Source organism: Rana temporaria, chromosome 9 (assembly GCF_905171775.1).
Source record: "Rana temporaria chromosome 9, aRanTem1.1, whole genome shotgun sequence".
Taxonomy (NCBI): Eukaryota; Metazoa; Chordata; class Amphibia; order Anura; family Ranidae; genus Rana; species Rana temporaria.
In genome coordinates this window covers 32638884-32666692 of record NC_053497.1, presented here as the reverse complement: position 1 = coordinate 32666692, position 27809 = coordinate 32638884, and the positions used below count along the sequence as shown (strand labels likewise).

The window sequence follows — 27809 nt, the reverse complement described above, 5'->3', positions numbered from 1 at the left end:
GTTTCTCGACAGTTTCCTCGACGAAAATGTACACACAACCGGTTTCCTCGGCAAAACAATATCTCCCAGCAAGTTTCTTGCTGGTTTTTGCCGAGAAACTCGGTCGTGTGTACGAGGCCTCGGTGCCTGTCCACCGGTCTTGGACTCAGGACACCATGACAAGCCCAAAGAAGGTTTTTCCATCGGCATAGTCTACAAGGTGCGGATGGCTTACATGGACATACAGCTTTTGTCCCACTTTTAGGTTGGCAAGTCCACCCTGGCTTAGGCTGGCTGACCAAGTTTCAAGGTCCCAGGGAGGTCTAGTTACACTTTCCGACCCAATCAGCAGGGTGAGGTTTACATTGGTAGATTCATGAAGAGTGATGACCTCGCTGAGCAGTCTTATATCAGTGTTCTTGCCGGTGAAGCCAACCTGACAATAGACGTAGTAGAGACCTTTGCGTTTGGTCACCAGAGTGGTGATTGGAGAATGTGTAACATTGCGAGTGAATGCCACTTCCGAATCGGAGCTCCATCTCATAGTTTCCATCTGTGCTGGCTTATGACCTGTGGAGGAAGACAATGATTTGTTAAGTGTGGTGTGAAATTCATATCATTACACAAGGCTTCAGATCTTCATTGTGTATATGAATGACAGCACCAATATAAAAGGAAACGCACCGAGGGTAATACATATTGCTTTTCACTCCTACAATGCCAGCTGCTTAACTGTCATGTTGATCCTAAACTAAAAAAAAGATTTGGCTGGAGATACATTGAAAATAGTATATTGATGAAGCAATACTGGCAGGGCCACTGATAAGGAGATACCGCCACCCAAGGCTTTTTTCTCTGAAAATATGTACTGGAACTCAGTCACAACCCCCCCCCCCCCTTACACGCACACACCATCCAAACCGCATCAAATAGTGGGTGTGGTCAAATTTCACCAACAGTGGGAGGATCTTAAGAGGGTCATTAAATACTAGGAGTGCATTATTTACAGAGTGCAGAGTTCAGGATTGCGCTACACACAGAGTGCAGAGTTCAGGAGTGCGCTACACACAGAGTGCAGAGTTTAGGAGCGCGCTACACACAGAGTGCAGAGTTCAGGAGCGCGCGACACACAGAATGCAGAGTTCAGGAGTGCGCTACACACAGAGTGCAGAGTTCAGGAGCGCACGACACACAGAATGCAGAGTTCAGGAGCGCGCTACACACAGAATGCAGAGTTCAGGAGTGCGCGACACACAGAATGCAGAGTTCAGGAGTGCGCGACACAGAGTGCAGAGTTCAGGAGCGCGCGACACACAGAATGCAGAGTTCAGGAGCGCGCTACACACAGAGTGCAGAGTTCAGGAGTGCGCTACACACAGAGTGCAGAGTTCAGGAGTGCGCTACACACAGAGTGCAGAGTTCAGGAGCGCGCGACACACAGAATGCAGAGTTCAGGAGTGCGCGACACACAGAATGCAGAGTTCAGGAGTGCGCTACACACAGAGTGCAGAGTTCAGGAGTGCGCTACACACAGAGTGCAGAGTTCAGGAGTGCGCTACACACAGAGTGCAGAGTTCAGGAGCGCGCTACACACAGAGTGCAGAGTTCAGGAGCGCGCGACACACAGAATGCAGAATTCAGGAGTGCGCTACACACAGAGTGCAGAGTTCAGGAGCGCACGACACACAGAATGCAGAGTTCAGGAGTGCGCTTCACACAGAATGCAGAGTTCAGGAGCGCGCTACACACAGAGTGCAGAGTTCAGGAGTGCCCTACACACAGAGTGCAGAGTTCAGCCTTCTTCCACAGCTGCTTACATCTGCACCCCCCCCCCCATCCACATCTTATGTTTACCCCTCTTCAGCTCTGACTTCTGCATTCAACCCCCCTCTACTGCCCCCATCTTCTCCCCATCTCCTTAAAAGCTCCACCATCTTCCACGTGTCTTATTTTTGTTGTATTAAAGCGGAGGTCCACCCAAACAAAAAATATTAAAAGCCAGCAGCTACAAATACTGCAGCTGCTGACTTTTAATAAATGGACACTTACCTGTCCAGGGTGCCCGCGATGTCGGCAGCTGAAGATGAGCAATAGCTCATCTCTTGGCTGCCCCTCCACCATCCTCTGTGAGGGAACCATTAAGTGAAGCGTTGCGGCTTCATTGCCTGGTTCTCTACTGCGCAATGCGCGAGTCGCCCTGCGCATTTTCACTGGTCCCTGCTGTGTTCGGGGAACTGTGTGTTTCCCAGAACACAGCGGGGGGTGGGGGTGGGATCCTGTGGATATTCTGCGGATGACTCTCCCTGGAAGTGGGTGCAAATACCTGTATATACAGGTATCTGCACCCCTCTCCCACCTGAAAGGTGCCAATTGTGCCACCGGAGGGGGGAAGGAATGCGATGAGCGGAAGTTCCACATTAGGGTGGAACTCTGCTTTAAATCAGAGGTTCACCCCCAAAATTAACTTTAGCTAACCTATCTCCAGCCTTAATAAAGGCTTGTAAAGTTGTCATTTTTTTTTTAAATGTGTACACTTACCTGTCTTCAGCTTCACTTCCAGGTCTTCTTCCTTGCGGGGAGTGGGCGTGTCGCTCCTTTTCCCCAACGGGGAGCTTTGCGCAATGTCTCCTGGAAGTGAGTGTTGATCCTCCCAGGAGACGATTGACGTGCGGGTAAAGCGCGTCATCGCCTTCCGAAAATATCCGAGGGGGACTTGGCTCTTTACGGCGCTATACGGCGCCTGCCGTGTATAGCTGACTGCGCAGGCGCCGTAAAGTGCCGAGTATTTTACTATACTTTTTTTCTACTCTGTATCTGGTGTTTTTCCTTGCCCACAAAATCCATAGGGGCACCCTCCTCTTTTCTCCCCCTCCTGCATGGCGCCTGGGCCCTGGGCCCCATCAGTTCACCAGGGAGGTCCAGGCAGCTAACAAGCCAGGGGAAGGAGATAGTGGACAGGGAGGAAGATTGGTGCGGTGGGGGTTGGGGCAATTACTGGAACTGATCCCCCTGTGACTCCACCTGCAGCAGCTGAAAGCCGGCTTCTCCTCCTCTCCCTCCTGTCGGGTGCAGGGGAGGCCACAGCAGGGGGGCCAGTTCCAATAATTGCTGCCTCGCCACACTGATCACCCTCACTCTCCATGATCCCTGCTGCCCAGGTATTGTTTTAGGATAGAGAGCGGAAGGGGGGTACCAGTAAATATGTCAGATTTACTGTCCCTATGCCCGTGCTGTGTAGGTTGCTTGTTCCCCTAAAGAGCTCCTAATGCTGCGTACACCCGACCGTTATTCATGTCATGAAAAAAAAACGACTTTTTACTCCAGGTGATTTGTCGTGATTCCTCTCAAGCCTGCCTTACATACACACATTTGTGAAAAAAAATGCTCAAGCAAAGCGCGGTGACGTACAACACGTGCAACGCCACTATAAAGGGAAAGTTCTATTCGAATGGCGCCACTCTTTGGGCTGCTTTTGCTAATTTCTTCGTCTCATAACTTGCTTCTGAGCATGCTCGTTTTTTTCCCCCTCGCTAAAGCCTACACGCAACCGTTTTTTCACGACGTGAAAAAGAACAACGTGAAAAACGACGAGAAAAAATAGAGCAGGTTCTAAAAAAAAAAATCTGGCATTTTTCTCGTTGAGAAAAAAGCTCTGGAGCACACACACGACCGTTTTTCACGACAAATTAAAAAAATTCAATTACATTTTTCTCGTCAAACGGTCGTGTGTACGCGGCATTAGATCTCCCACCTGAACAATAGGGATGAGAAGCACATACAGGAGGTATTTACATTTTTTTATTGACACATTGGGGAAGATTTAGTAAAACTGGTGCACCCAGAATCTGCTGCAGCTGTGCATAGTAGCCAACCAGCTTCTTCTTTCAGCTTGTTCAGGGTTTGGCAATAAAACCTGGGAGCTGATTGGTTTCTATGCAGAGATGCACCAGCTTTTGCACTCTCCAAGTTTAGTAAATAACCCCTATTGTGACTTAAAAATTATACTATACATACACTTACCTCTGTACTTTCTCCTGGATAAGTGGACAGGCAGTTCCATAGAACATGTTGACGTGTCTACAGCATGATATAATTAGCAATGGGCTTGAGGCAGAGGTTTAGATGCTGATTTCATCATGAGTATGGGGTCAGTTTAAAAAAAATTCACTGTATGAATGCCTTAAACATATGCACAGACACAACGAATGATCGTCTTATTGTTTGTAATATAATGATTATCACTTTTGATCGTCAGCTCCATCTAGTGGCCATAGTGTTGTATTTTCTTAAAATACCTCAATCAAAAGAAATACTTCACAATAACCACAAGATGGAGCTGACGATTATAGATGATATTCTTATTAGAAACAATACGGCAACTATTCATTGTGCCAGTGTGAATGCTTAATATATTCACACAGCAAATTGATTATTAGCTCTTAAAGTGTTATCAACCCCACAACAGTAAAATCAGTCTGTATATGCAGTAAAGCATGCCTGTTATACTCACTTTGGAACCTAAGGGGTTAATTCTCTGCATTGTTTAAAAAGGCTGTATCATCCTGCCTTCTGTGATTCTTCTCTTCTTCCACTGACTCCAAAACATGTCCGGATAATACAGAGCCTTTGGAGTCAGGCTGCACATGCTCAGTTTGGTGTGTATTGCTAGAGAGTGTTTTTTTTTTCCTGGGAGTGTGCATGTGATCAGCACAGGGCCAATCAGCACTGTCCAGACAGAGGACAGCCAGGGCAGTGTGAAAACACCTCCTACAAGCTTTAACCAGGCTGATAGTGTCTCCGAGTGTCCGAGTGTCTCCGAGTGTCTCCGAGTGTCTCAGAGTGTCTCAGAGTGTCTCAGAGTGTCTCCGAGCGTCACGGCGCCCCGGCACCTCTGGCCAAATGCGGTACTGCACACCCCAGAGGCTTGAATCCTGTTCTTCTTGCAAGACAACGCTTGCAAATCGAGTCAGGATTTTTTTTTTTTAAATAGCTCGTATTGCGAAACGCTCGTAAACTGCATTACTCGCAATGCAGAGTTCCACTGTAATGGGCTTTACAGAAGAAGTCTATGTTAAGAAATTTACAGTAGGATTTACAGTTGAACCTTGGATTACCAGCATTATTCGCTCCAGAAGAATGCTTGTAATCCAAAGTACTTGTATATCAAAGCAAGTTTTCCTATAGGAAATAATGGAAACACAGATAATCCGTTCCACAGCCCCTGCTTGTCTATGCAGTACCACGTGTGGCCAGAGGTGTGGGGGCACCGGAAAAACACTCGGAAACTCTCAGGCCCAGATTCACAAAGGAGATACGACGGCGTATCTCCAGATATGCCGTCGTATCTCTGAGTTGTGCCGTCGTATCTATGCGCCTGATTCTTAGAATCAGTTACACATAGATTTCTATTAGATCAGGCCGGCGTAAGTTTATTACGCTGTCGGATCTTAACTGCATATTTACGCTGGCCGCTAGGGGCGTGTACGCTGATTTACGCCTAGAAATATGTAAATCAGCTAGATACGCAAATTCACGAACGTACGCCCGGCCGACGCAGTAAAGTTACGCCGTTTACGTTAGGCTTTTCCCGGGAATAAAGTTACCCCTGCTATATGAGGCGTACCAATGTTAAGTATGGACGTCGTTCCTGCGTCGAATTTTAGAAATGTTACGTCGTTTGCGTAAGTCGTAGGGCTGGGCGTCATTTACGTTCACGTCGAAAGCATTGGCTTCTTGCGGGTTAATTTGGAGCATGCGCACTAGGATACTTTCACGGACGGCGCATGCGCCGTTCGTAAAAAGCGTCATTTACGTGGGGTCACATAAAATTAACATAACACACGCCCACATCTACCACATTTCAATTAGGCGGGCTTACGCCGGCCTATTTACACTACGCCGCCGCAACTTTCGTTTGAGAATACGGCACTTGCCTGTAAAAGTTGCGGAGGCGTAACGTAAATAGGATTCGTTACGCCCGCACAAAGATACGCCGATCTACGTGAATCTGGGCCTCAGTGTCTCCGAGCATCACGGGCGGCCCCACACCTCTGGCCAAATGCGGTACTGCGCACCCCAAAGGCTTGCATCCTGTTTGTCTTGCGAGACAACGCTCGCAAATCGAGTCAGGATTTTTTTTTTTAAATAGCTCGTATTGCGAAACGCTTGTAAACCGCGTTACTCGCAATCTAATGGTTCCAATGTAATGAGAAATAAAAAAAAGACAACAGCTCACCAATTAGATGTGCTGCAGGTTTTTTGGAGTTCATCGTTTGCCAGTTATTCTTTCTTTGACCTGCAAAAAAAAATGATGGAGTTGTGTAAACCTGAACTGGTCTCTATAGGTCATTGGACAATGGGGGGCATTTCCTGGGGGGCCGGCAGACCTTATGCATACAGTGTTTGTAGCTGCTGACGTTTAAATTTATTTTTTTTCAGCTGGAACACCGCTTTAAATCTAGGGGTAGAAAAATTTGCTGCAATACATACTTTGGGCCAGATTCACAGATATCTGCGGCGGCGTAACGTATCGTCTTTACGTTACACCGCCGCAAGTTTTCAGCGCAAGTGCCTGATTCACCAAGCACTTGCGTGTAAACTTACGGTGGTTTAACGTAAAGCCGTCCGGCGAAAGCCCGCCTAATTCAAATAGGGCGTGTACCATTTAAATTAGGCGCGTTCCCGCGCCGAACGCTCTGCGCATGCTCCGTATGAAAATTTCCCGACGTGCTTTGCTCGAAATTACAGTGCCCCAACGTATTTTTTGAACGGCGACGTGCGTTACGTCCTTTCCTATTCCCGTACGAAGCCGTACGCCTGTCGGATCTTTGCCAAAAGCCGTCGTATCTTTGTTTGTGAATTACAAATAAAGATACGACGCGGCAAATTTGAAAGTACGCCGGAGTATCAGCAGATACTCCGGCGTACTTTTTCTGTGAATCTGGCCCTTTATTCCTTGCTCTGGCAGGCTTCCGCCATGCCGTATGACCGGTCCCCTTTGCTCTTCTGCACCCCAGCTTGTGGTGGCTCTCTGATGTCATCATAATCAATGCAGGAACGGGGGTCCTCCATTGTATGTGAGGACAGCGAGGGTCCACTCCACCTACAACCTGTAGCATCTGGGGGCCATGAGGAATAAGGTAAGTATTACAGCTTATTCCTCTACCCCTTGACTAAAAGAATATGTTAACCCAACGTTTCATATTCCTGATATGTGGCTGCCGTACCACGTACTTGTATAAGAAAGTCTCCTGTTCTCTTTGTATTGCTTCCTTTGTGTGAAATCCCGGGTGATCCTGCTAGTACCTCTGCTTTCCTATGTTTAAAAAAACTGACCATGCTAAGCAGGAGAGCACAGCGTGGTCAGGGTCAGTTCTCTAGCTGTGCTGGGAACTTAGGGCCAGATTCACAAAGGGGATACGACGGCGTATCTCCTGATACGCCGTCGTATCTCTGTTTCTATCTATGCGACTGATTCATAGAATCAGTTACGCATAGATATCCATAAGATCCGACAGGTGTAATTGTTTTACACTGTCGGATCTTAGGATGCAATACCGCGGTCGCCGCTGGGGGGAGTTTGCGTCGTAAACCAGCGTCGGGTATGCAAATTAGGAGTTACGGCGATCCACGATGGATTTTCGCGTTCGCTACGTCGCCGCTAGTCTAGTTTCCCGTCGCAAATTTATTCGTCGTATTGGGTGCCCTAACTTTAGTCAGCAATCGTATTGCTGTCTAAAGTATGGCCGTCGTTCCCGAGTTGAAATTAAAAATGTAACGTCGTTTGCGTAACGGAAGTACGCTACGTGCGTCGCCGTTCGAAAAAATGACGTCACGGCACGCAAAGCACGACGGGAATTGCGAAAAGGAGGATGCGCAGTAGGTCCGGTGCGGGAGCGCGCCTAATTTAAATGGCACACGCTCATTTGAATTGGCCCGCCTTGCGCCGGAGGCCGCCGGCGTAGTTTTCATTGCAAGTGCTTTGTGAATCAGGCACTTGCGATGAAAACTTGCGGCTGTGTAACGTATCTACGATACGTTACGCCGCCGCGATTCTACGTGAATCTGGCCCTAAGCCTGCCCTTCTGCAATGCTCAGACTTGTCCTGACAGCCCCCCCCCCGCAGAGAAATTCACTGGGAAAAATCGATATATATGCGAGTTAAAGCAATATAAGTAAGAGTAATACAGGCCACTCATCTCACATATTAATGGCACCAGTGACTTCTTATGAAATAATAATAATAATTAATATTACCTCTTGAGAAATTGGGCGGCGCCTACAAAAAAAAAAAAAAAGATGTAAGAAAATGTATTCTAGAGAAAGCAAGCACTGACATACAATTACATTGTTAGTCTGGTTTAGAAAACGTATGCGAAAAGAAACAGCAGGTTTGTTGTCTGCTATGGTTAGGACTAAAAAATAATATGTCTCTAGATTCCTAAATATCACATACCATACCAAATACGTAATATATCAATATTTTGTATTCTCCATTTGAGCCAGTAGGTGGAGCTTTAAACTCCTTTTTACATTTTCCAGATATTCTTTAGTGTCACTGTTGTAAACAACTTGTTGTTTATGGAACTCAATAGCTCAATGTCAAGTTTACAAACACAAGTCAATGCGGCTGATTTACTAAAGGAATTTACACTGTTTCCCTATCAAACTGAGTGTTCATTAAGCTTTATGAGTAACGCGGATAACGAACGTTTTGAATAACGAGCAACTTTTTATAAAAAAAAATCTGTATTGGTTTGCGAGTGTTGTCTCGCAAAACGGGCAGAATTCAAGCTAATGGGGTGTGCAGTACTGCATTTGGCCAGAGGTGCGGGGGTGCCGGTGACACTCGGAAAGGTTCTGAGCCGTTTGGAAATACTCAGAATCACTCAGAAATACTCTGTTTCTTGAGTGTTTCTGAACCTTTTTGAGGGTTTCTGAGATCAGCCGAGCTGTCCCTGAGTATTTACGAGGCTCTCCGGCGCCCCCCCACCTCTGGCCACACGCGGTATTGCATGCCATAGAAGTCAATGTGGAACGAATTATCTTAGTTTCCATTGGCTTCTATGGGGAAACTCGCCTTTATATGAGAGTGCTTTGGATTACAAGCATTCTCCTGGAGCGGATTATGCTCGTAATCCGAGGTTCCATTGTATAAGTTAGCAAGTGAATAATGCTAAAGGCTGCTGTACATGGCTTACATTACAGCAGATTAATTCACTCATGTTTTAAAATATAGTGGCCCAGATTCTCGTAGATGGGCGTAAAACTGCGGCGGCGTAACGTATGTAATTTACGTTACGCCGCCGCAAGTTTTACAGGCAAGTGCTTTATTCACAAAGAACTTGCCTGTAAAGTTGCGGCGGCGTAGCGTAAATCCCCCAGCGCAAGCCCGCCTAATTCAAATGAGCCGGGTAGGGGGCGTAGAGCATTTAAATTAGGCGCGTTCCCGCGCCGAACGTACTGTGCTTGCGCCATCCCTAAAATTTCCTGACGTGCATTGCGCTAAATGATGTCGCAAGGACGTCATTGGTTTTGACGTGAACGTAAATGGCGTCCAGCGGCATTCACGGACGACTGACGCAAACAACGTAAATTTTTAAATTTCGACGCGGGAACGACAGCCATACTTAACATTGGTTGCCCCTCATATAGCAGGGGCATCTTTACGTGTCGCAAATCTAACATAAACGTCGTAACTTCACTGCGTCGACCGCGCGTACGTTCGGGAATTCGCGTATTTTGCTAATTTGCATACTCGACGGGGAAAACGACGGAGGCGACACCTAGCGGCGGAAAAAAAATTGCATTTAAGATCCGACAGCGTAAGAGCCTTACGCCTGTCGGATCTAATGGATATCTATGCGTAACTGATTCTAAGAATCAGTCACATAGATACGACGGCCCAGATTAGGACTTACGACGGCGTACATTGCGTTGCGCCGTCGTAAGCCCTTTGAGAATCTGGGCCAGTGTTTCTATGTATAATTTGTAATTAAAGCGGATGTGCCACTAAACAAATATATTAAAAGCCAGCAGCTACAAATACTGCAGCTGCTGACTTTTAATATAAGGACACTTACCTGTCCTGGAGTCCAGCGGTGATCGCAGCAGATGACGAGCCGATCGCTCGTCACCCTGCTGCTCCCCCCTCCATCCACGGTGAGGGAACCAGGAAGTGAAGCGCTCCGGCTTCACTGCCCGGTTCCCTACGGCGCATGCGCGAGTCGCGCTGCGCCCGCCGATTGGCTCCCGCTGTGTGCTGGGAGCCGAGTGTTCCCAGCATACAACGGGGGACGGACGGGAAGCGAAGAAAAAACCCGTCTTTTGCCCGTATCGTAGGGCCGGAAGTGGGTGCAGATACCTGTCTGTAGACAGGTATCTGCACCCCCCTCCCCCCTGAAAGGTGTCAAATGTGACACCGGAGGGGGGGAGGGTGCCGATCAGCGGGACTCCACTTTAGAGTGGAGATCCGCTTTAATATTATACATGGGGCAGCCATATTTACCCATCATATACTCAGGTTTTAGTTGCTGCTTTGTAGTGCTACACAATAGTTATTCTTTATCGCTCCTTCTCTATTTATGAAAAATGTGTTGGACGTACAGTATGTCAAAAGCATTCGCCCAGCCCTTATGAATTCTGACAACATTTTGTTTAATTTGCTAAAGGCATTATTTATTTAAAAAAAATGTTGGCCGATTATTAAAACAATGCATTCCCTATGTGGCTGACACCTTATCTCAACATAGAGCTCCCTCTAGTGGCTATTCTGCAAATCTCCATATCTAAGCCAATAAAAAACTAAAATGAAGAACAAGCTTGCACAAATGTAAAAGGCATATAAAAAAATGACTACAATAATTAATATTCTGTGCTTTCTGAACATATATAATATTTTCCTTTAAGCTTCAAATAATACATTCTAATTCATTGTAACAGGGTTAAATAGGAAAACAGGAAATCAACTATAGGCTTAAGAAGGTTTATTGAGCTATTTTTGGGGTGTCATTCTCAGTTCCTGATTTATCCAAGCATGTGAGTGTTAGCATTTACCTCTCACTGACACCCACCTCCTCCAGCTTTGTCATGCTGTCATCACTGTCCCTTTGCCCCCCCCCCCCCCCCCCCCCCCCCCCACCCCCATACGCTGATGTACAAAACAAACACATAGGTCTATACAGAATGGTATGGTGTATACAAAATTGATTTACATATTTGGCTTGTTCAGTAATATGGTAAAAAGCAATGGTATGGATGGTGGAGTATTCTGGTACCTAACCATATCTGTAAATAGGTACTTTATATACTAAGGAGCCATATATAAAAAAAAAAAATTATTTGGGCAGTTTAGCTTTTGTGTATTTATTCTGCAGAGAAGAGTTCAATGGAAAAATATTATATATATCAAGGCTAGACAAATTTGCTTGGAATCTAGGAGCCAGCTAAAAAAGTTAGGAGCCAGGAACACTCCCCATCCCGCCGAGCTCGCGTTCAGAAGCGAAAGCATACGTGAGTAGCGCCCGCATATGAAAGCGGTGTTCAAACCACACATGTGAGGTATCGCCACGATTGGTAGAGCGAGAGCAATAAGTCTAGACCAGACAGGAAGCCAGCAATCGGACAGAAAGGCGGCAATCAGTCCGGCCTTACCATAGGGGGCTGCTCCTCGCTCCTGGCTAAACAGGCGTTGGTTCTCCTCCCGGCCGAACAGGAAGTGGGTCCTGAGACCCAATTGGCCGGAAATCCTAAGCTAAGACTCCCTGGCCAATCGTGTCTCAGGACCTGCTTCCTGATTGGCCGGGATGGAAAGTAGCAAAGGACGGATGGACGGCCGCACACCAAAGAACTCTTTATTGAAGGAACATGAGCAAACACCGCAAATACACAGCAGAAATCAAAAACAGCCGACGCGTTTCACACTTGGTTAGTGCTTATTCATGGCCATGAATTCTTTGGTGTGCGGCCGTCCATCCGTCCTTTGCTACTTTACATTGCCTAGTGCATTGCCAGCACCCACATCCATGGCCAAGAGTTCTTTGGTGTGCGGCCGTCCATCCGTCCTTTGCTACTTTCCATTGCCTAGTGCATTGCCAGCACCCACATCCACCTGGACTTATCCACAATTGCACTTGGGATTTCCCTGGAGCGGTGAACCCCACCTCGCTGATTGGCCGGGAGGTGAAGCAGGACGACATTTGCAAATATTAATTTGCTAATGTCACACAACTGGGGGGTCTCAGGGCGCAGTGCTCTGCGCCCTGAGACCACCCTTTTTTTAAGCCAATTAGAGCATCAACCTCTAATCATGTGCTTAAAAAACAAACAAAAAAACCTTGGAATCCATATGTCCGGCGCCCTGCATGGAGATTAGGGGCCGAACCCATGGATTAGGGGGGCGGCGCCCCTGCGCTCTGCATGAGAGGAAAGGAGGGAAGCCAGCAGCACTGCAGTGGGAGAGCACAAGTGGGTAAGCCTTCGCAGTAGGGGGAATCGGCACCGCACAGTGATTAGGATGTGCCCAGGCACACCTGGCACACACCCTGCACATGCCCATAACTCCCAACTGTCCCTGATTTCGAGGGACTGTGCCTGATTTGGAGCAATGTCCCTATGTCCCTCATTCTCCTCATTTGTCCCTCATTTTGGTCTGATCTATAGAGTTGTATATAAAATGCACTTTTATCTATCAAAAAGTGTTTCCCAGTGCTAAACCTTTTATCTGCTAAATTGCTGCATTTGTAAATTCTAAAAGCCAATATAAAGGAATAGTAGTGGTAAAAAAAGCACTTGTGGGTTTAACCAATCTTTTTTTTTTTGTACAATTCTCCTTTAAGAGGGCGTGGCAATGGGTGTGTCCTATGCCTGCATACTCTTGCTGATAGGTGTCCCTCATTCCCATCTCAGAAAGTTGGGAGGTATGCATGCCTATGGCCCAGCTTATCATTTCAAACATACATCCATGCATTGTGTGGAAACAGATTCTGATGATGACAATGATTTTTAGATATTGACATTGCATTGCAAGTTAGGCCATGTTTTGTGGCCAGGCCCATCAGTATAGTGGTAAATAATGCTGAGCTAAATATGACTTTCAGATTATGGAATCTGATTAATAGCTCTTCATTTATGAGATGGCCTCTGACCTAGGTGTCCTGTCATAGCCCCTGGCTCCTGACCTGGTCAGTTGATCAGCCCTCGGCGTGTCGCTGGATTGGAAACGCACACGTTGCAAACTCCAGCGGGCTTTCCGTTCAGCAACTTTGACCTACAGTAGGACCCAGGAGAGTCCGGAGCAGTTATTCTGTCTGGATATGAATTGTTCTTACAGGGTTGTGAATGTAAACTCCACTACTCAGGCAACACACAGCAATAAGAAATCCACTTATCATAGCGGAAATGGAAGACGGCGCAGCACTCAAAGATACAGACTCACAAAGGTTATTCTTACTTTAGCTGAGTAAAAGGTAAAAGCACGAAATGCCAAATAAAAAAAAATAATAATAATAAATCTTGCCTACAGCTATTAATTTGTGTCCGTACTTTTTCAAGGCGAGCAGGATGCTTTTTATATCCTGCTCTTTGTATTTTGTACTTTTGCAGGAATTAAAGAAAATTCTAAAGTTTTCCCATTTAGGGCTTCGTTTACTCAGCGGCATGAGTGTTGTGTAGGAATCAGAACCCATACACGGTTATATTTTAGTTTAAAAGTTCATAGAAAAAAAAAACATTTCTCAAAGCATTTTTTCTTGCCATTATAAGCCCTAAAAATTTCATCCAGCTATTTGAATGGAATCTCAAATGTGTTCAACTGGTTTCATTAAATATGTACAAATTATCCAAAACGAAAAACCACATTCTGTCTGTTCCGGGAAAAATTTCCACCCTACTCCTTCCAATTTCTCTTCATCCAAAAAACGGATGTCAATTGAAATCATTATAAAATTGTTCCAAAAGCAAAAATTTGTGAACAAAATTCTATTGGTGTATGGGCGGCTTTCAAGTGTAATGTACAGACGATCGGACATTCCGACAACAAAACCGTGCACGGTTAAGGAGATATTTTCCCAAAAACGGGCACCATGTGCTGTAGACAACAGCGCAGGCGCACTGAGCGTGCTGTTAGTAAAGGCTATCATGCCGTCACTGCCGGCACCCTTGCGCATGCGCGGGAGTGACATCATCGCTGCTCCAGCCAGTCACAGCGTCAGAGCAGCGATACCGGGAAATCACTCCGGGAGAGATGGCGGCGTCGGAGGAGGCGAATGAGGAACGCTGCAGGGGCTGCGATCTCAAGTAAGTACTACATAATGAGCTACGCATACCCCTCCCCTTTTACATCAGTGTTCTCAGCCCCCTGTCTTCACCTCACACACCCCCTTCATATCACAGCCCCCAATTACATCACAGTCCCCCCTCCCCTTTTACATCAGTGTCCTCAGCCCCCTGTCGTCACATTACACACCCCCTTCATATCACAGCCCCCATTTACATCAGTCCCCCCTCCCCTTTTACATCAGTGTCCTCAGCCCCCTGTCGTCACATTACACACCCCCTTCATATCACAGCCCCCATTTACATCAGTCCCCCCTCCCCTTTTACATCAGTGTTCTCAGCCCCCTGCATTCACATCACACACCCCCTTCATATCACAGCCCCCATTTACATCACAGTCCCCCTTTCCCATCACAGTCCCCCTCCCCTTTTACATCAGTGTCCTCAGCCCCCTGCCTTCACATCACACACCCCCTTCATATCACAGCCCCCATTTACATCACAGTCCCCCTTTCCCATCACAGTCCCCCTCCCCTTTTACATCAGTGTCCTCAGCCCCCTGCCTTCACATCACACACCCCCTTCATATCACAGCCCCCATTTACATCACAGTCCCCCTTTCCCATCACAGTCCCCCTCCCCTTTTACATCAGTGTCCTCAGCCCCCTGCCTTCACATCACACACCCCCTTCATATCACAGCCCCCATTTACATCACAGTCCCCCTTTCCCATCACAGTCCCCCTCCCCTTTTACATCAGTGTCCTCAGCCCCCTGCCTTCACATCACACACCAACTTGATATTACAGCCCCCATTTACATTACAGTCCCCCTTTCCCATCACAGTCCCCCCTCCCTATTTACATCAGTGTCCTCAGCCCCCTGCCTTCACATCACACACCCCCTTCATATCACAGCCGCCATTTACATTACAGTCCCTCTTTCCCATCACAGTCCCCCCTCCCCATTTACATCAGTGTCCTCAGCCCCCTGCCTTCACATCACACACCCACTTGATATCACAGTCCCCATATACATCACAGTCCCCCTTTCCCATCACAGTCCCCCTCCCCTTTTACATCAGTGTCCTCAGCCCCCTGCCTTCACATCACACACCCCCTTCATATCACAGCCCCCATTTACATCACAGTCCCCCTTTCACATCACAGCCCCCACCTTTACATTGCAGTTCCCCTGTTTATATCAGTGTGCTCAATCCCCCCTCAACTCACCCCCCCCCCATTATACATCACAGTCCCCCCTCCCCTTTTACATGAGTGTTCTCAGCCCCCTGCCTTCACATCACACACCCCCTTCATATCACAGTCCCAATTTACATCACAGTCCCCCTTTCCCATCACAGTCCCCCTCCCCATTTACATCAGTGTCCTCAGCCCCCTGCCTTCACATCACACACCCACTTGATATCACAGTCCCCATATACATCACAGTCCCCCTTTCCCATCACAGTCCCCCTCCCCATTTACATCAGTGTCCTCAGCCCCCTGTCTTCACATCACACACCCCCTTAATATCACAGCCCCCATTTACATCACAGTCCCCCTTTCCCATCACAGTCCCCCTCCCCTTTTACATCAGTGTCCTCAGCCCCCTGCCTTCACATCACACACCAACTTGATATTACAGTCCCCATTTACATTACAGGGCCCCTTTCACATCACAGCCCCCACCTTTACATTGCAGTTCCCCTGTTTACATCAGTGTGCTCAATCCCCCCTCAACTCACCCCCCCATTATACATCACAGTCCCCCCTCCCCTTTTACATGAGTGACCTCAGCCCCCTGCCTTCACATCACACACCCACTTCATATCACAGCCCCCATTTACATCACAGTCCCCGTTTCCCATCACAGTCCCCCTTCCCTTTTACATCAGTGTCCTCAGCCCCCTGCCTTCACATCACACACCAACTTGATATTACAGCCCCCATTTACATTACAGTCCCCCTTTCACATCACAGCCCCCACCTTTACATTGCAGTTCCCCTGTTTACATCAGTGTGCTTTACAACTCACCCCCCCCCATTATACATCACAGTCCCCCCTCCCCTTTTACATGAGTGACCTCAGCTCCCTGCCTTCACATCACACACACACCCCCTTCATATCACAGCCCCCATTTACATCACAGTCCCCCCTCCCCTTTTACATGAGTGACCTCAGCCCCCTGCCTTCACATCACACACACACTCCCTTCATATCACAGCCCCCATTTACATCACAGTTCCCCCTGCACCTTTACATCACAGTCCTCCCTTTACATCAATATCCACACACCCACGCCACGGCCTACCTGAGTATTGTTGCTGACCATGTCCATTCCTTTATGACTGCAGTGTGGTGGAATGGGAGATTCGCATCATGGAAGTGCAGTCGACAAATCTGCAGCAACTGTGTGATGCTATCATCAGGGCCGCCATCAGGAATTTTTGGGCCCCTTACACAGCTTCAGGCATGGGCCCCCTGGAGCAGAGAACTGGGGGGGGGGGGGGGGCATGGGTGCTGACGGAAAAAGTCGGGGGGGGGGGCATTGGGTGCTGACGAAATATATATATATATAAAAAAGGGGACCACCGGGCCCCTTAGAGGTCAGGGGGACTTTGGGTGCTGACGAAAAAAAAAGGGCCCTGGCCCTGGCCATAATGTCACTTTGGACCAAAATCTGTGAGGAATGTTTCCAACACCTTGTTGAATCTATGTAACAGAGAATTAAAGTGGATGTAAAGCCACTCTCATCCTTTCTAATCTACTGCCATAGTGCTGATCTATAGGGATATAGATGCCTCCTGCATGTATCCTTACCTGTCAAATGTCTCCCCTCTGTCTGTTATAAGAACTGAAAAACTGCAGTTTCTGTGGGTGGATCTGCTGTCTGGAGCCCGGTGGGTGGAGTCTTGATGTCAGTAGACTCCCCCCCCTCCTCTACACTCCCCTTGTCAACATGCATTTTTTCCTGTGTATTTCTTACACTAAATTCTGCTATTATCACTAACATCCAGTCAAAATCCAGAAAAGTAACCACATGACTTCAGAAAAGGAGTGGGGGTGGGAATTAAAAAATAATGCCTGTCTCCAGGCTAGTGCATGAGATATGTAAATAACCTGTCACTCACAGCAAGGGGGCGGAACGGACTAAGGTTTTTCTCTGTAAGTCTGTTTTTTCTCACTGAACAATAAAAGAGGATTGCTCAGAGCTGGATTAACTCTGTGTAGCAAGACTGGGCACAGATGATAGGAAATCTTTTACTCTACATTGTGACATCAAAATAATAAAGAAAACATTTTGGGTTTACATCCACTTTAAGGAAGTTTTGGAGGCAAAAGGGGGTCCAACCCGGAACTAGCGAGGTGTACCTAATAAAGTGTCTGGTGAGTGTATATAACTGACTAAAGGGAATAAATGATTGAAGTTGACATTACCCATTGTATCGTGGTAATGGGTTCAATCAGTGCTATCAATACATTTACTCTGACATGAGACCTTGTTGGTTTTACAGGCCTATTTCACGGCAAATATTAGCGGCACGTCACGCCATGGGGTGTATTAAATATTTCTCTCTCCTCCATCCTTTCTCAGCTAGCTAGGATATATCTGCCCTCCACAAGACCACTATAAATATTGATTACTTGCTTCTCCTGGATCTTTATTTGTCTCAATAATCTAAATAACCTTCACTCCCATCTCTGCACATTTTTCAGCTTCTCTTCCCACTTGGCTTATCAGTTCAATGAAACTTTTATCAGTGTGACATTCTGTAAGTGATGCTAATGCACAGAGTAGTACATAAGCTCATACATTATTGATGCACGGCAAGTACACTTGTAAAGGTTAACCCGTCCATGGCTGCATGTTGTGGGCGATCTGCGGCCCATCGGTCAATGCGGAACCTTAGGATGCTTACTTTCTTGCAGGGCATGGCATGGCAGGAACTCATTACGTTGGCAATAAATTGGTCCTCAAGCAACAGCTAATCAAAGCTTCCTTGTCGCTGTATCTCTAGCTCAGGGGTCCTCATACTGTGGTCCTCTGGCCCGTTACAAGATTTTATCTGGCCCTTTGAGGACTCTTTGATATGGACTGAATACTCTGATGGAAGGGGACTCCAATGTAAGGTTGACTTTGATGGGGATTGTGATGTAAGGGGGAACTCTGATGCAAGGGGGACTCCAATGTAAAGTGGACTTTGATAGGGACCTTGATATAAGGGGGGCTTTGTTGAGTTTGGGTTTATTAGGAATCTCTTTGCTTTAATTATACAGTGGGGTTTTTTTCTGTGGTTTTAAAATATATCCTGCTGATTACAAAAATTCATTAATTTATAAAAAAAATTATTGTCTCACAAAAATATGTAAATTATACAATGTGTCCCTTGTACTAAAACGTTTGGGGACCTTTGCTCTAGCTCAGGGGGTCTCCAAACTTTATAAAACAAGGGCCAGATTACTATCTTTCAAACCTTAGGGGGGCTGAACTGTGGCCAATGGGAGAAGAAAATGTCCTGGTGTCAGTGGGATTAAACAATGTCTCATCATTGGTGTCAGTGGGAGGAATAGTGTCTCATCGTTGGTGTCAGAAGGAGGAATAGTGTCCCATCTTTGGTATCAGAAGGAGGAATAGTGTCCCATCATTGGTATCAGAAGGAGGAATAGTGTCCCATCATTGGTATCAGTAGGAAGAATAGTGTCCCATCATTGGTATCAGAAGGAGGAATACTGCCCCATTCATTGGTATCAATAGGTGCTCCATCATTGGTATCATCGAGAGAATCGTGATCCATCATTGTTCTCAGTGGGAGGAATAGTGCCCTATAATTGGTATCAATGTGAGGAATAGTGCCCCATCATTTGTATCAGTAGGAAGAATAGTGTCCCATCATTGGTATCAGAAGGAGGAATACTGCCCCATTCATTGGTATCAATAGGTGCTCCATCATTGGTATCATCGAGAGAATCGTGATCCATCATTGTTCTCAGTGGGAGGAATAGTGCCCTATAATTGGTATCAATGGGAGGAATAGTGCCCCATCATTTGTATCAGTGGGAGGAATGGTGCTCAATCATTGGTGTCAGTGGGAGCAATGGTCCTCCATCATTGGTGTCAGTGGGAGGAATAGTGCTCCATCATTGGTGTCAGTGGGAGGAATAGTGCCCCTACATCGGTGTCAGTGGGAGGAATGGTGCTCCATCATTTGTGTCAGTGGGAGGAATGGTGCTCCATCATTGGTGTCAGTGGAAGGAATGGTCCTCCATCATTGGTGCCAGTGGGAGGAATAGTGTCCCATCATTGGTGTCAGTGGGAGGAATAGTGCCCTATTATTGGTGTCAGTGGGAGGAATGGTGCTCCATCATTGGTGCCAGTGGGAGGAATGGTGCTCCATCATTGGTGTCAGTGGGAGGAATAGTGCCCTATTATTGGTGTCAGTGGGAGGAATGGTGCTCCATCATTGGTGTCAGTGGGAGGAATGGTCCTCCATCATTGGTGTCAGTGGGAGGAATGGTCCTCCATCATTGGTGTCAGTGGGAGGAATGGTCCTCCATCATTGGTGTCAGTGGGAGGAATGGTGCTCCATCATTGGTGTCAGTGGGAGGAATGGTGCTCCATCTTTGGTGTCAGTGGGAGGAATAGTGCTCCATCATTGGTGTCAGTGGGAGGAATGGTGCTCCATCATTGGTGTCAGTGGGAGGAATGGTGCTCCATCATTGGTGTCAGTGGGAGGAATGGTGCTCCATCATTGGTGTCAGTGGGAGGAATGGTGCTCCATCATTGGTGTCAGTGGGAGGAATAGTGCCCTATTATTGGTGTCAATGGAAATCTATGTCTACTATTTATGCAAGACTGAAAACCTCTGGGACTGTGGCCTTAAGTGTGTTCCACATTGGGGATAGGATGCCCCAAGCCTGGACACCAAGGATTTAGACAATATATGGACAACCCTTTTCCAACAATTAGTGTTGGTTTGTGACTGCCTAATTCACATTAAAGTAGTACACCAGGCATACTTGACCCCAAATAGGCTAAGGCATTTTAGGCTAAGACTAAAACGTCTGGAGACCTTTGCTCTAGCTCAGGGGTCTCCAAACTTTTTAAACCAAGGGCCAGTTTACTATCTTTCAAACCTTAGGAGGGTCGAACTGTGGCCAGTGGGAGAAGAACATGTCCTGGCGTCAGTGGGATTAAATAATGCCCCATCATTGGTGTCAGTGAGAGAAATAGTGTCCCATCTTTGGTATCAGAAGGAGGAATAGTGTCCCATCATTGGTATCAGAAGGAGGAATAGTGTCCCATCATTGGTATCAGTAGGAGGAATAGTGTCCCATCATTGGTATCAGTAGGAGGAATAGTGTCCCATCATTGGTATCAGTAGGAGGAATAGTGTCCCATCGTTGGTGTTAGTGGGAGGAATAGTCCCCAATTCATTGGTATCAATGGGAGTAATGGTGCCCCACTATTGGTATATAACATTTGAATGATGGTTATTTACATGTAAACACAGGGGGGCAGATCCACAAAAGAATTACGCCGGCGTATCTATTGATACGCCAGCGTAATTTAACATTTCCTGCGTCGTATCTTTGTTTTGTATCCACAAAACAAGAAACGATGGCATCTCGGGTCGATCCGACAGGCGTACGTCTTAGTACGCCGTCGGATCTAAGATGCAATTTTTCGGCGGCCGCTAGGTGGCGTTTCCGTCGAATTCCGCGTCGAGTATGCTAATTAGCTAGTTACGGCGATCCACGAACGTATGTCCGGCCGGTGCATTTTTTTACGTCGTTTGCGTTCGGCTTTTTCCGGCGTATAGTTAAAGCTGCTGTTATGAGGCGTACTCAATGTTAAGTATGGCCGTCCTTCCCGCGTAGAAATTTGAAATTTTTACGTAGTTTGCGTAAGTCGTTCGTGAATAGGGATTTGCGTAGAATGACGTCACCGTCGGAAGCATTGGCTAGTTCCGGGTTAATTTCGAGCATGCGCACTGGGATACCCCCACAGACGGCGCATGCGCAGTTAAAAAAAACGTCGTTTACGTCGGGTCACTATGTATTTACATAAAACACGCCCCCATCACAGCCATTTGAATTCCGCGCCATTACGCCGCCAAAGATACACTACGCCGCCGTAACTTACAGCGCGGATTCTTTGTGGATTAAAAAAAATAAAAATAAGTTACGACGGCGTAGTGTATCTTAGATACGCTACGCCCGGTGCATAAATGCGCCGCTGTACGAGGATCTGCCCCAGGGTCTGCAGGTGAGTCATCTGTACACAACAATAGGGCAGAGCTGGGCAGCATTAGTAGCAGCACTTCACACTGAGATATCGGGCTACAGCACAGGACTAAAACCTTAAAGCGGAGGTTCACCCATAGCTTACACATTTTCCCCTTAGATTCCTGCTCGTTTTGTCTAGGGGAATCGGCTATTTGTTTTAAAATATGATCCGTACTTACCCGTTTACGAGATGCATCTTCTCCATCGCTTCCGGGTATGGGCTGTGGGACTGGGCGTTCCTTCTTGATTGACAGTCTTCCGAGAGGCTTCCGACGGTCGCATCCATCGCGTCACGATTTTCCGAAAGAAGCCGAACGTCGGTGCGCAGGCGCAGTATAGAGCCGCACCGACGTTCGGCTTTTTTCGGCTACTAGTGACGCGATGGATGCGACCGTCGGAAGCCTCTCGGAAGACTGTCAATGAAGAAGGAACGCCCAGTCCCGAAGACCCATACCCGGAAGCCGACGGAGAGGATGCGTCTCGAAAACGGGTAAGTACGGATCATATTTTAAAACAAATAGCCGATTCCCCTAGACACAACGAGCAGGAATCTAAGGGGAAAATAGAAAAAAAAAAGGAATTGGGTGAACTCCCGCTTTAAGTGACAAGGGAATTTAAACTGGGATAGTTGGCAAGTATGAGGCAGCTGCTTTGGGCCCCACAACAATGACAGAGCCCAGGGCAGCTTCCCCTTTTGCCCTGCCTTAAAGACGGCCCTGTTTGCATACACTTTAGGAAAAGTAGATAAGCTGAAAATTCTTTCCAAATGAATAATTGAAAAATGTGGCAAAAACTTGGCTTTGCTAAGATTGCAGAATAGGAATGGAAATCTGTTCACTCGCCCTCCACTTAAAACCATTTACTGCTTAAGCCGCCATCGTTATCACTCAACGTTACAACGAGGTGAAAGGATTCAGCCTTTTCTTACAGGGAGTGGGAGATTTTTCTGTACGGAATAATGAGCCAGTCTATGACGCAGAGCTATAAGAATTTCATGATGCGTTTGGTCAATGGCAAAAACTAAAAATAGCAACGAAAATTAGCAGAGGCACATTTTTTCGAACCAATGGCCGTTCCTGGTGGGCAGGAACATTTGGCAGCTTTGGCACAATCTACAGTACGGCAGGCACCAGTGAGCGCGCCCTCAGAAAAGGACTACAGTATATCAGCGCTGTACAAATAAATATAATAATAAATATGATTTGGCCACATCCTGTTTTGCAAGCTAACATGCCTTGCTGCACAGTGTAACCAGCTGAACGGGCAACCGACAGATAATATGATCTCCCATTATTGTTAGTGGCGATACTGTGCCAGTGAGCCCTGTAGGTTAACACGTGAATGCCTACTCACCTTCGGCTTGGCTCCAGTGCCAAGATCGCATACCGTCAAGACGGCAAAGAGAACAGATAAGAGTCGCAACAACCAGCTTCCTGCCATCGCTTGGGTTTTCTTCACTTATCGGCATCTGTAAAAATATACTATGAAGCGTCTTATAGAGAGAGGAAGGGGATGCGCCCACCACAGTTTCCTACTACCTGTTCAGTAGGGCATGACGTGATGTGGAAAAGGGGACCTCCCTTCAAGGTTGGGGAAGTTACCATAAAAAGATTTGGAACATATCTTAAAAATTGTTACTCTTGTTCCCGAGAAAATTGTTACCAAGTTACTCTTAAAAAAAAATAAAAAATTATGATAAATACAGTAAAATCTTGTTTTGAGAGTAACTTGGTTTGAGAGCGTTTTGCAAGACAAGCTAAATTGTTAAATACATTTTGACTTGATATACAAGCGATGTCTTGATATACAAGTAGCGCAATGTCACAACTGAGTATAAAAGAGAAGAGAGGCGCCTCTAAGTGTAGCAATATGGTTACATTTAACCCCTTCCATACAGGGCATTTTCACCCCCTTCCTGCCCAGACCAATTTTTCGTTTTCAGCGCTGTTGCACTTTGAATGACAATTGCGTGGTCATGCAACACTGTACCCAAACTAAATCTTTATGTTTTTTTCCCCCCACAAATAGAGCTTTCGTTTTGGTGGTATTTGATCATCTCTGCGGTTTTTATTTTTTGCGCTATAAACAAAAGAAGAGCGACAATTTAAAAAAAAAAAACACAATATTTTTTACTTTTTTATTTAACCACTTCCATACCAGGCACTTACGCACCTTCCTGCCCAAGCCAATTTTCAGCTTTCAGCACTGTCGCACTTTGAATGACAATTGCGCGGTCGTGCTACACTGTACCCAAACAATTTTTTTATCATTTTGTTCCCACAAATAGAGCTTTATTTTGGTGGTATTTGATCATCTCTGCGGTTTTTATTTTTTGCGCTATAAACAAAAGAAGTGCGACAATTTAAAAAAAAAACACAATGGGGTAGATTCAAGAAGCAATTGCGCCTGTGTAACCATAGGTTACACAGCGCAATTGCTTACTTGCCCCCGGCGTAACGAGTGCTCCTGATTCAGGAACCTCGTTACACCAACTGCAGCATAAGATCTGCGCGGCATAAGGATCTTATGCCCGCATATCATAGGCTGAATTCTTGCGATGGCCGCTAGGTGGCGTTCACGTTGTGCTCAGTGTATAGTATGCAAATTGCATACTAACACCGATTCACAACGTTGCGCGATCCCTGCGTACGCAATTTACGTTGTTTCCGTACGACGGTTTTTGCGTAAGGCTGCCCCTGCTATTAGCAGGGGCAGCCAATGTTACGTATACCCGTCGTTCCCGCGTCGCGAAATTTGAAATTTACGTAGTTTGCGTAAGTGAATCGTGAATGGCGCTGGACGCCATTCACGTTCACTTTGAAGCAAATGACGTCCTTGCGACGTCATTTGCCGCAATGCACGTCGGGAAAGTTTCCAGACGGAGCATGCGCTCTACGATCGGCGCGGGAACGCGCCTAATTTAAATGATTCCCGCCCCCTACGGGATCATTTAAATTGCGCGCGCTTATGCCGGGCAATTTACGGAGCTTCTGCTCCGTGAATCGAGGGCAGCGCAAAAAAAATACGGGGGCGCAGGGCAAAAACGTTGCCCTGCGCCTCCGTAAAAAAAGCACAATTCTTACTGAATCCGGGCCAATATTTTTTACTTTTTTATTTAATAAATATCACAATTTTTTCCTCAGTTTAGGCCGATGTGTACTCTTCTACATATTTTTGGTAAAAAAAATCGCAATAATCGTATATTGATTGGTTTGCGCAAAAGTTATAGCGTCTACAAAATAGGTGATAGATTTATGGCATTTTTATTTTATTATTTTTTTTACTAGTATTGGCGGCGATTTGCGATTTTTTACTGTGACCGTGACATTGCGGCGAACACATCGGACACTTTTGACACGTTTTTGGGACCATTCACATTTATACAGCGATTAATGCTATAAATATGCATTGATTACTGTGTAAATGTGACTGGCAGGGAAGGGGTTAACCACTAGGGGGCGTTGAAGGGGTTAATATGTGTCCCTAAGGTGTGTTACAACTGTAGGGGGGAGGAGACTCTCAAGGGGAGGAGACCGATGTGTGTTCCTCTGTACTGGGAACACACATTGGTCTCCTCACCGCTGACAGGAGGTGGATCTGTGTGTTTACACCCCATCATTACACACACAGATCCACACTCCTGCCGTGATTACCGACAATCGCGGGCACCCGGCGGCAATCGCGGCCGCCAGGCACCCGCGCCGGGTCACAGGACGCACGCACCCTAGATCGCCGGGAACACAGGACGTCATATGACGTCCGCCCGGATCGGCGAGGGGTTCCTGCCGCCGTCATTTCACAATGACGCGGTATGGAAGTGGTTAATGAAGGTACAACATTTAGGTACTCACATGGTTGATGATTAACCACTTACCCCCCGGACCATATTGCTGCCCAAAGACCAGAGTACTTTTTGCGATTCGGGACTGCGTCGCTTTAACAGACAATTGCGCAGTCGTGCGACGTGGCTCCCAAACAAAATTGGCGTCCTTTTTTTCCCACAAATAGAGCTTTCTTTTGGTGGTATTTGATCACCTCTGCGGTTTTTAGTTGTTGCGCTATAAACAAAAATAGAGCAACAATTTTGAAAAAAATGAATATTTTTTACATTTTGCTATAATAAATATCCCCCAAAAATATATAAAAAAACATTTTTTTTCCTCAGTTTAGGCCGATACGTTTTCTTCTACATATTTTTCTTAAAAAAAAATCGCAATAAGCGTTTATTGATTGGTTTGCGCAAAAGTTATAGCGTTTACAAAATAGGGGGTATTTTTATGTCATTTTTATTATATTTTTTTTACTAGTAATGGCGGCGATCAGCGATTTTTTTTTTCGGTATTGCGTCATTATGGCGGACACTTCAGACACTTTTGACACATTTTTGGGACCATTGGCATTTTTATAGCGATCAGTGCTATAAAAATGCATTAGATTACTATAAAAATGCCACTGAGAGTGAAGGGGTTAACACTAGGGGGCGGGGAAGGGGTTAAGTATGCCTGGGTGTGTTCTTACTGTGGGGGGGGGGGGGTGGCCTCACTAGGGGAAACACTGATCCTCGGTTCATACATTGTATGAACCGAAGATCAGCATTTCCCCCCCTGACAGGACCGGGAGCTGTGTGTTTACACACACAGCTCCCGTTCCCCGCTCTGTACCGAGCGATCGCGTGTGCCCGGCGGCGATCGCGCCCGCCGGGCACACGCACGGGAGTCGGGGGCGAGCGGGGGGCGCGCGCCTCCGGCGGCGCGTGCGTGCCCCCTAGTGGCGGCTGGAAGAGAGGACGTCATATTACGTGCTCTCGCCCAGCAGAGCCACCTTGTGGACGTATAACTGCGGTGCGCGGTTGGCAAGTGGTTAAAAGAGGCACATCTAAGTATGCCGGGATCCGGGGTTAAGCTGTTCTTTTTTTTTATAATCTTTTTATATGGACTATAAACTGAAGGACTTATGAATAAATGGTTGTGGAACGAATCACTTGAGTTTCCATTATTTCTTATGGAGAAATGTGCTTTGATATACAAGCATGGGTGTCCACTGAAATTTTTTCAGGGGGCTTCCGCAGCGGTGATACACATTTAACCCTTTCTTCAAACGCTAGCAGGGGTTAAAAGCGTCCCACTAGCGGCCGAATAGCAAAGCTAAAACGATGATAAAGCAGCACTTCTTAGCGGCGCTTTACCGATTATGCGGCCAGTTGGCAGTGTGAAATAGCTCTTGAGATAATTCAGCTTCACTCCATGCCCATATAAATATAGCCTAGAGAAGGTACAGACCCCCCTTCAGCACAGACCCCCCCTTCAGCACAGACCCCCCCTTCAGCACAGACCACTCCATTCAGCACAGACCCCTCCATTCAGCACAGATGAACCCCCCCTTCAGCACAGCCCCCCATTCCGCACAGACCCCTTCATTCAGCACAGACCCCTCCTTCAGCACAGATGGACCTCCCCTCCCCCATCCCATTCAGTACCTCAGATCAGCCATCAGCACGGCCGGGTCACAGCAGGTTCCCTCCCCCTGTATACACATAAACACTGGAGGGGGAGGCGGCTTCACTTTGCTCGCTGTGTCTGTGTGACATCCGGCCCGGGACCGCTCAGACAGCCCGCGGCCACGAGACTCTTTAACACCTTCTCGATTTTACAGGGGGGGGGGGTCAATTGCCCCCTTGCCCTATGGAGCGGACACCCATGTCTACATATAGCACACATACTAGAGGGTGCTACATGATCAAGATCCATGTGCCCCTCTTTCCTCCTCATTTGTCCCTCATTTTGCTCTGATCTGTATAGTTGTGTATAAAATGCATTATTTATCTTTCAAAAAGTGTTTCCCAGAGCTAAACCTTTCATCCAAATTCTAAATTGCTGCATTTGTAAATGTCAAAAGCCAATATAAAGGAAAAGTAGTGGTAAAAAAGCACTTGTGGGTTTAACAAATCTTTTTTTTTTGTTGTTGTTGTCGTCCAATAAATGGGCATGGCAGGGGTTGGGTCCAGGGCCGTTGATACCACTAAGCAAACTAGGCAGCTGTCTAGGTCACCCGGCCACTGGTGTTCCTACTCTTTTCATTCTGCAGCAAGCAACTAAGTATCAGCATCAAATGGAAAATGAAAATATGGACAGCCGCACTCCAAAAAACCTTGATGGTTGTCTTTATTTAAAAAAGGAAAAATGCACTACAAGTCACAGCACACAACACGGGAGTAAAGCAGCTGACGCGTTTCGCACTATAAATTAGTGCTTAATCATAGCTGCAGCA

The 27809-nt window shown here is 46.7% G+C and overlaps 2 protein-coding genes across 2 annotated transcripts in view; one reads left to right on the top strand and one right to left on the bottom strand.

Annotated features, from left to right (window-relative positions):
- LOC120913272 (regulator of G-protein signaling 3-like) overlaps positions 1–27809 on the top strand; it is a 235001-nt gene that overhangs the window by 24807 nt on the left and 182385 nt on the right. The gene's annotated exons all lie outside the window — the stretch shown is intronic.
- On the bottom strand, positions 57–23049 carry LTB (lymphotoxin beta). Its single transcript, XM_040323111.1, has 4 exons — positions 22896–23049; positions 8236–8257; positions 6215–6274; positions 57–549 (listed from the first exon to the last, which is right to left on the bottom strand). The coding sequence occupies exons 1-4, from the start codon at positions 22980–22982 to the stop codon at positions 146–148; spliced, it is 573 nt and encodes a 190-aa protein (XP_040179045.1). The 5' UTR covers positions 22983–23049; the 3' UTR covers positions 57–145.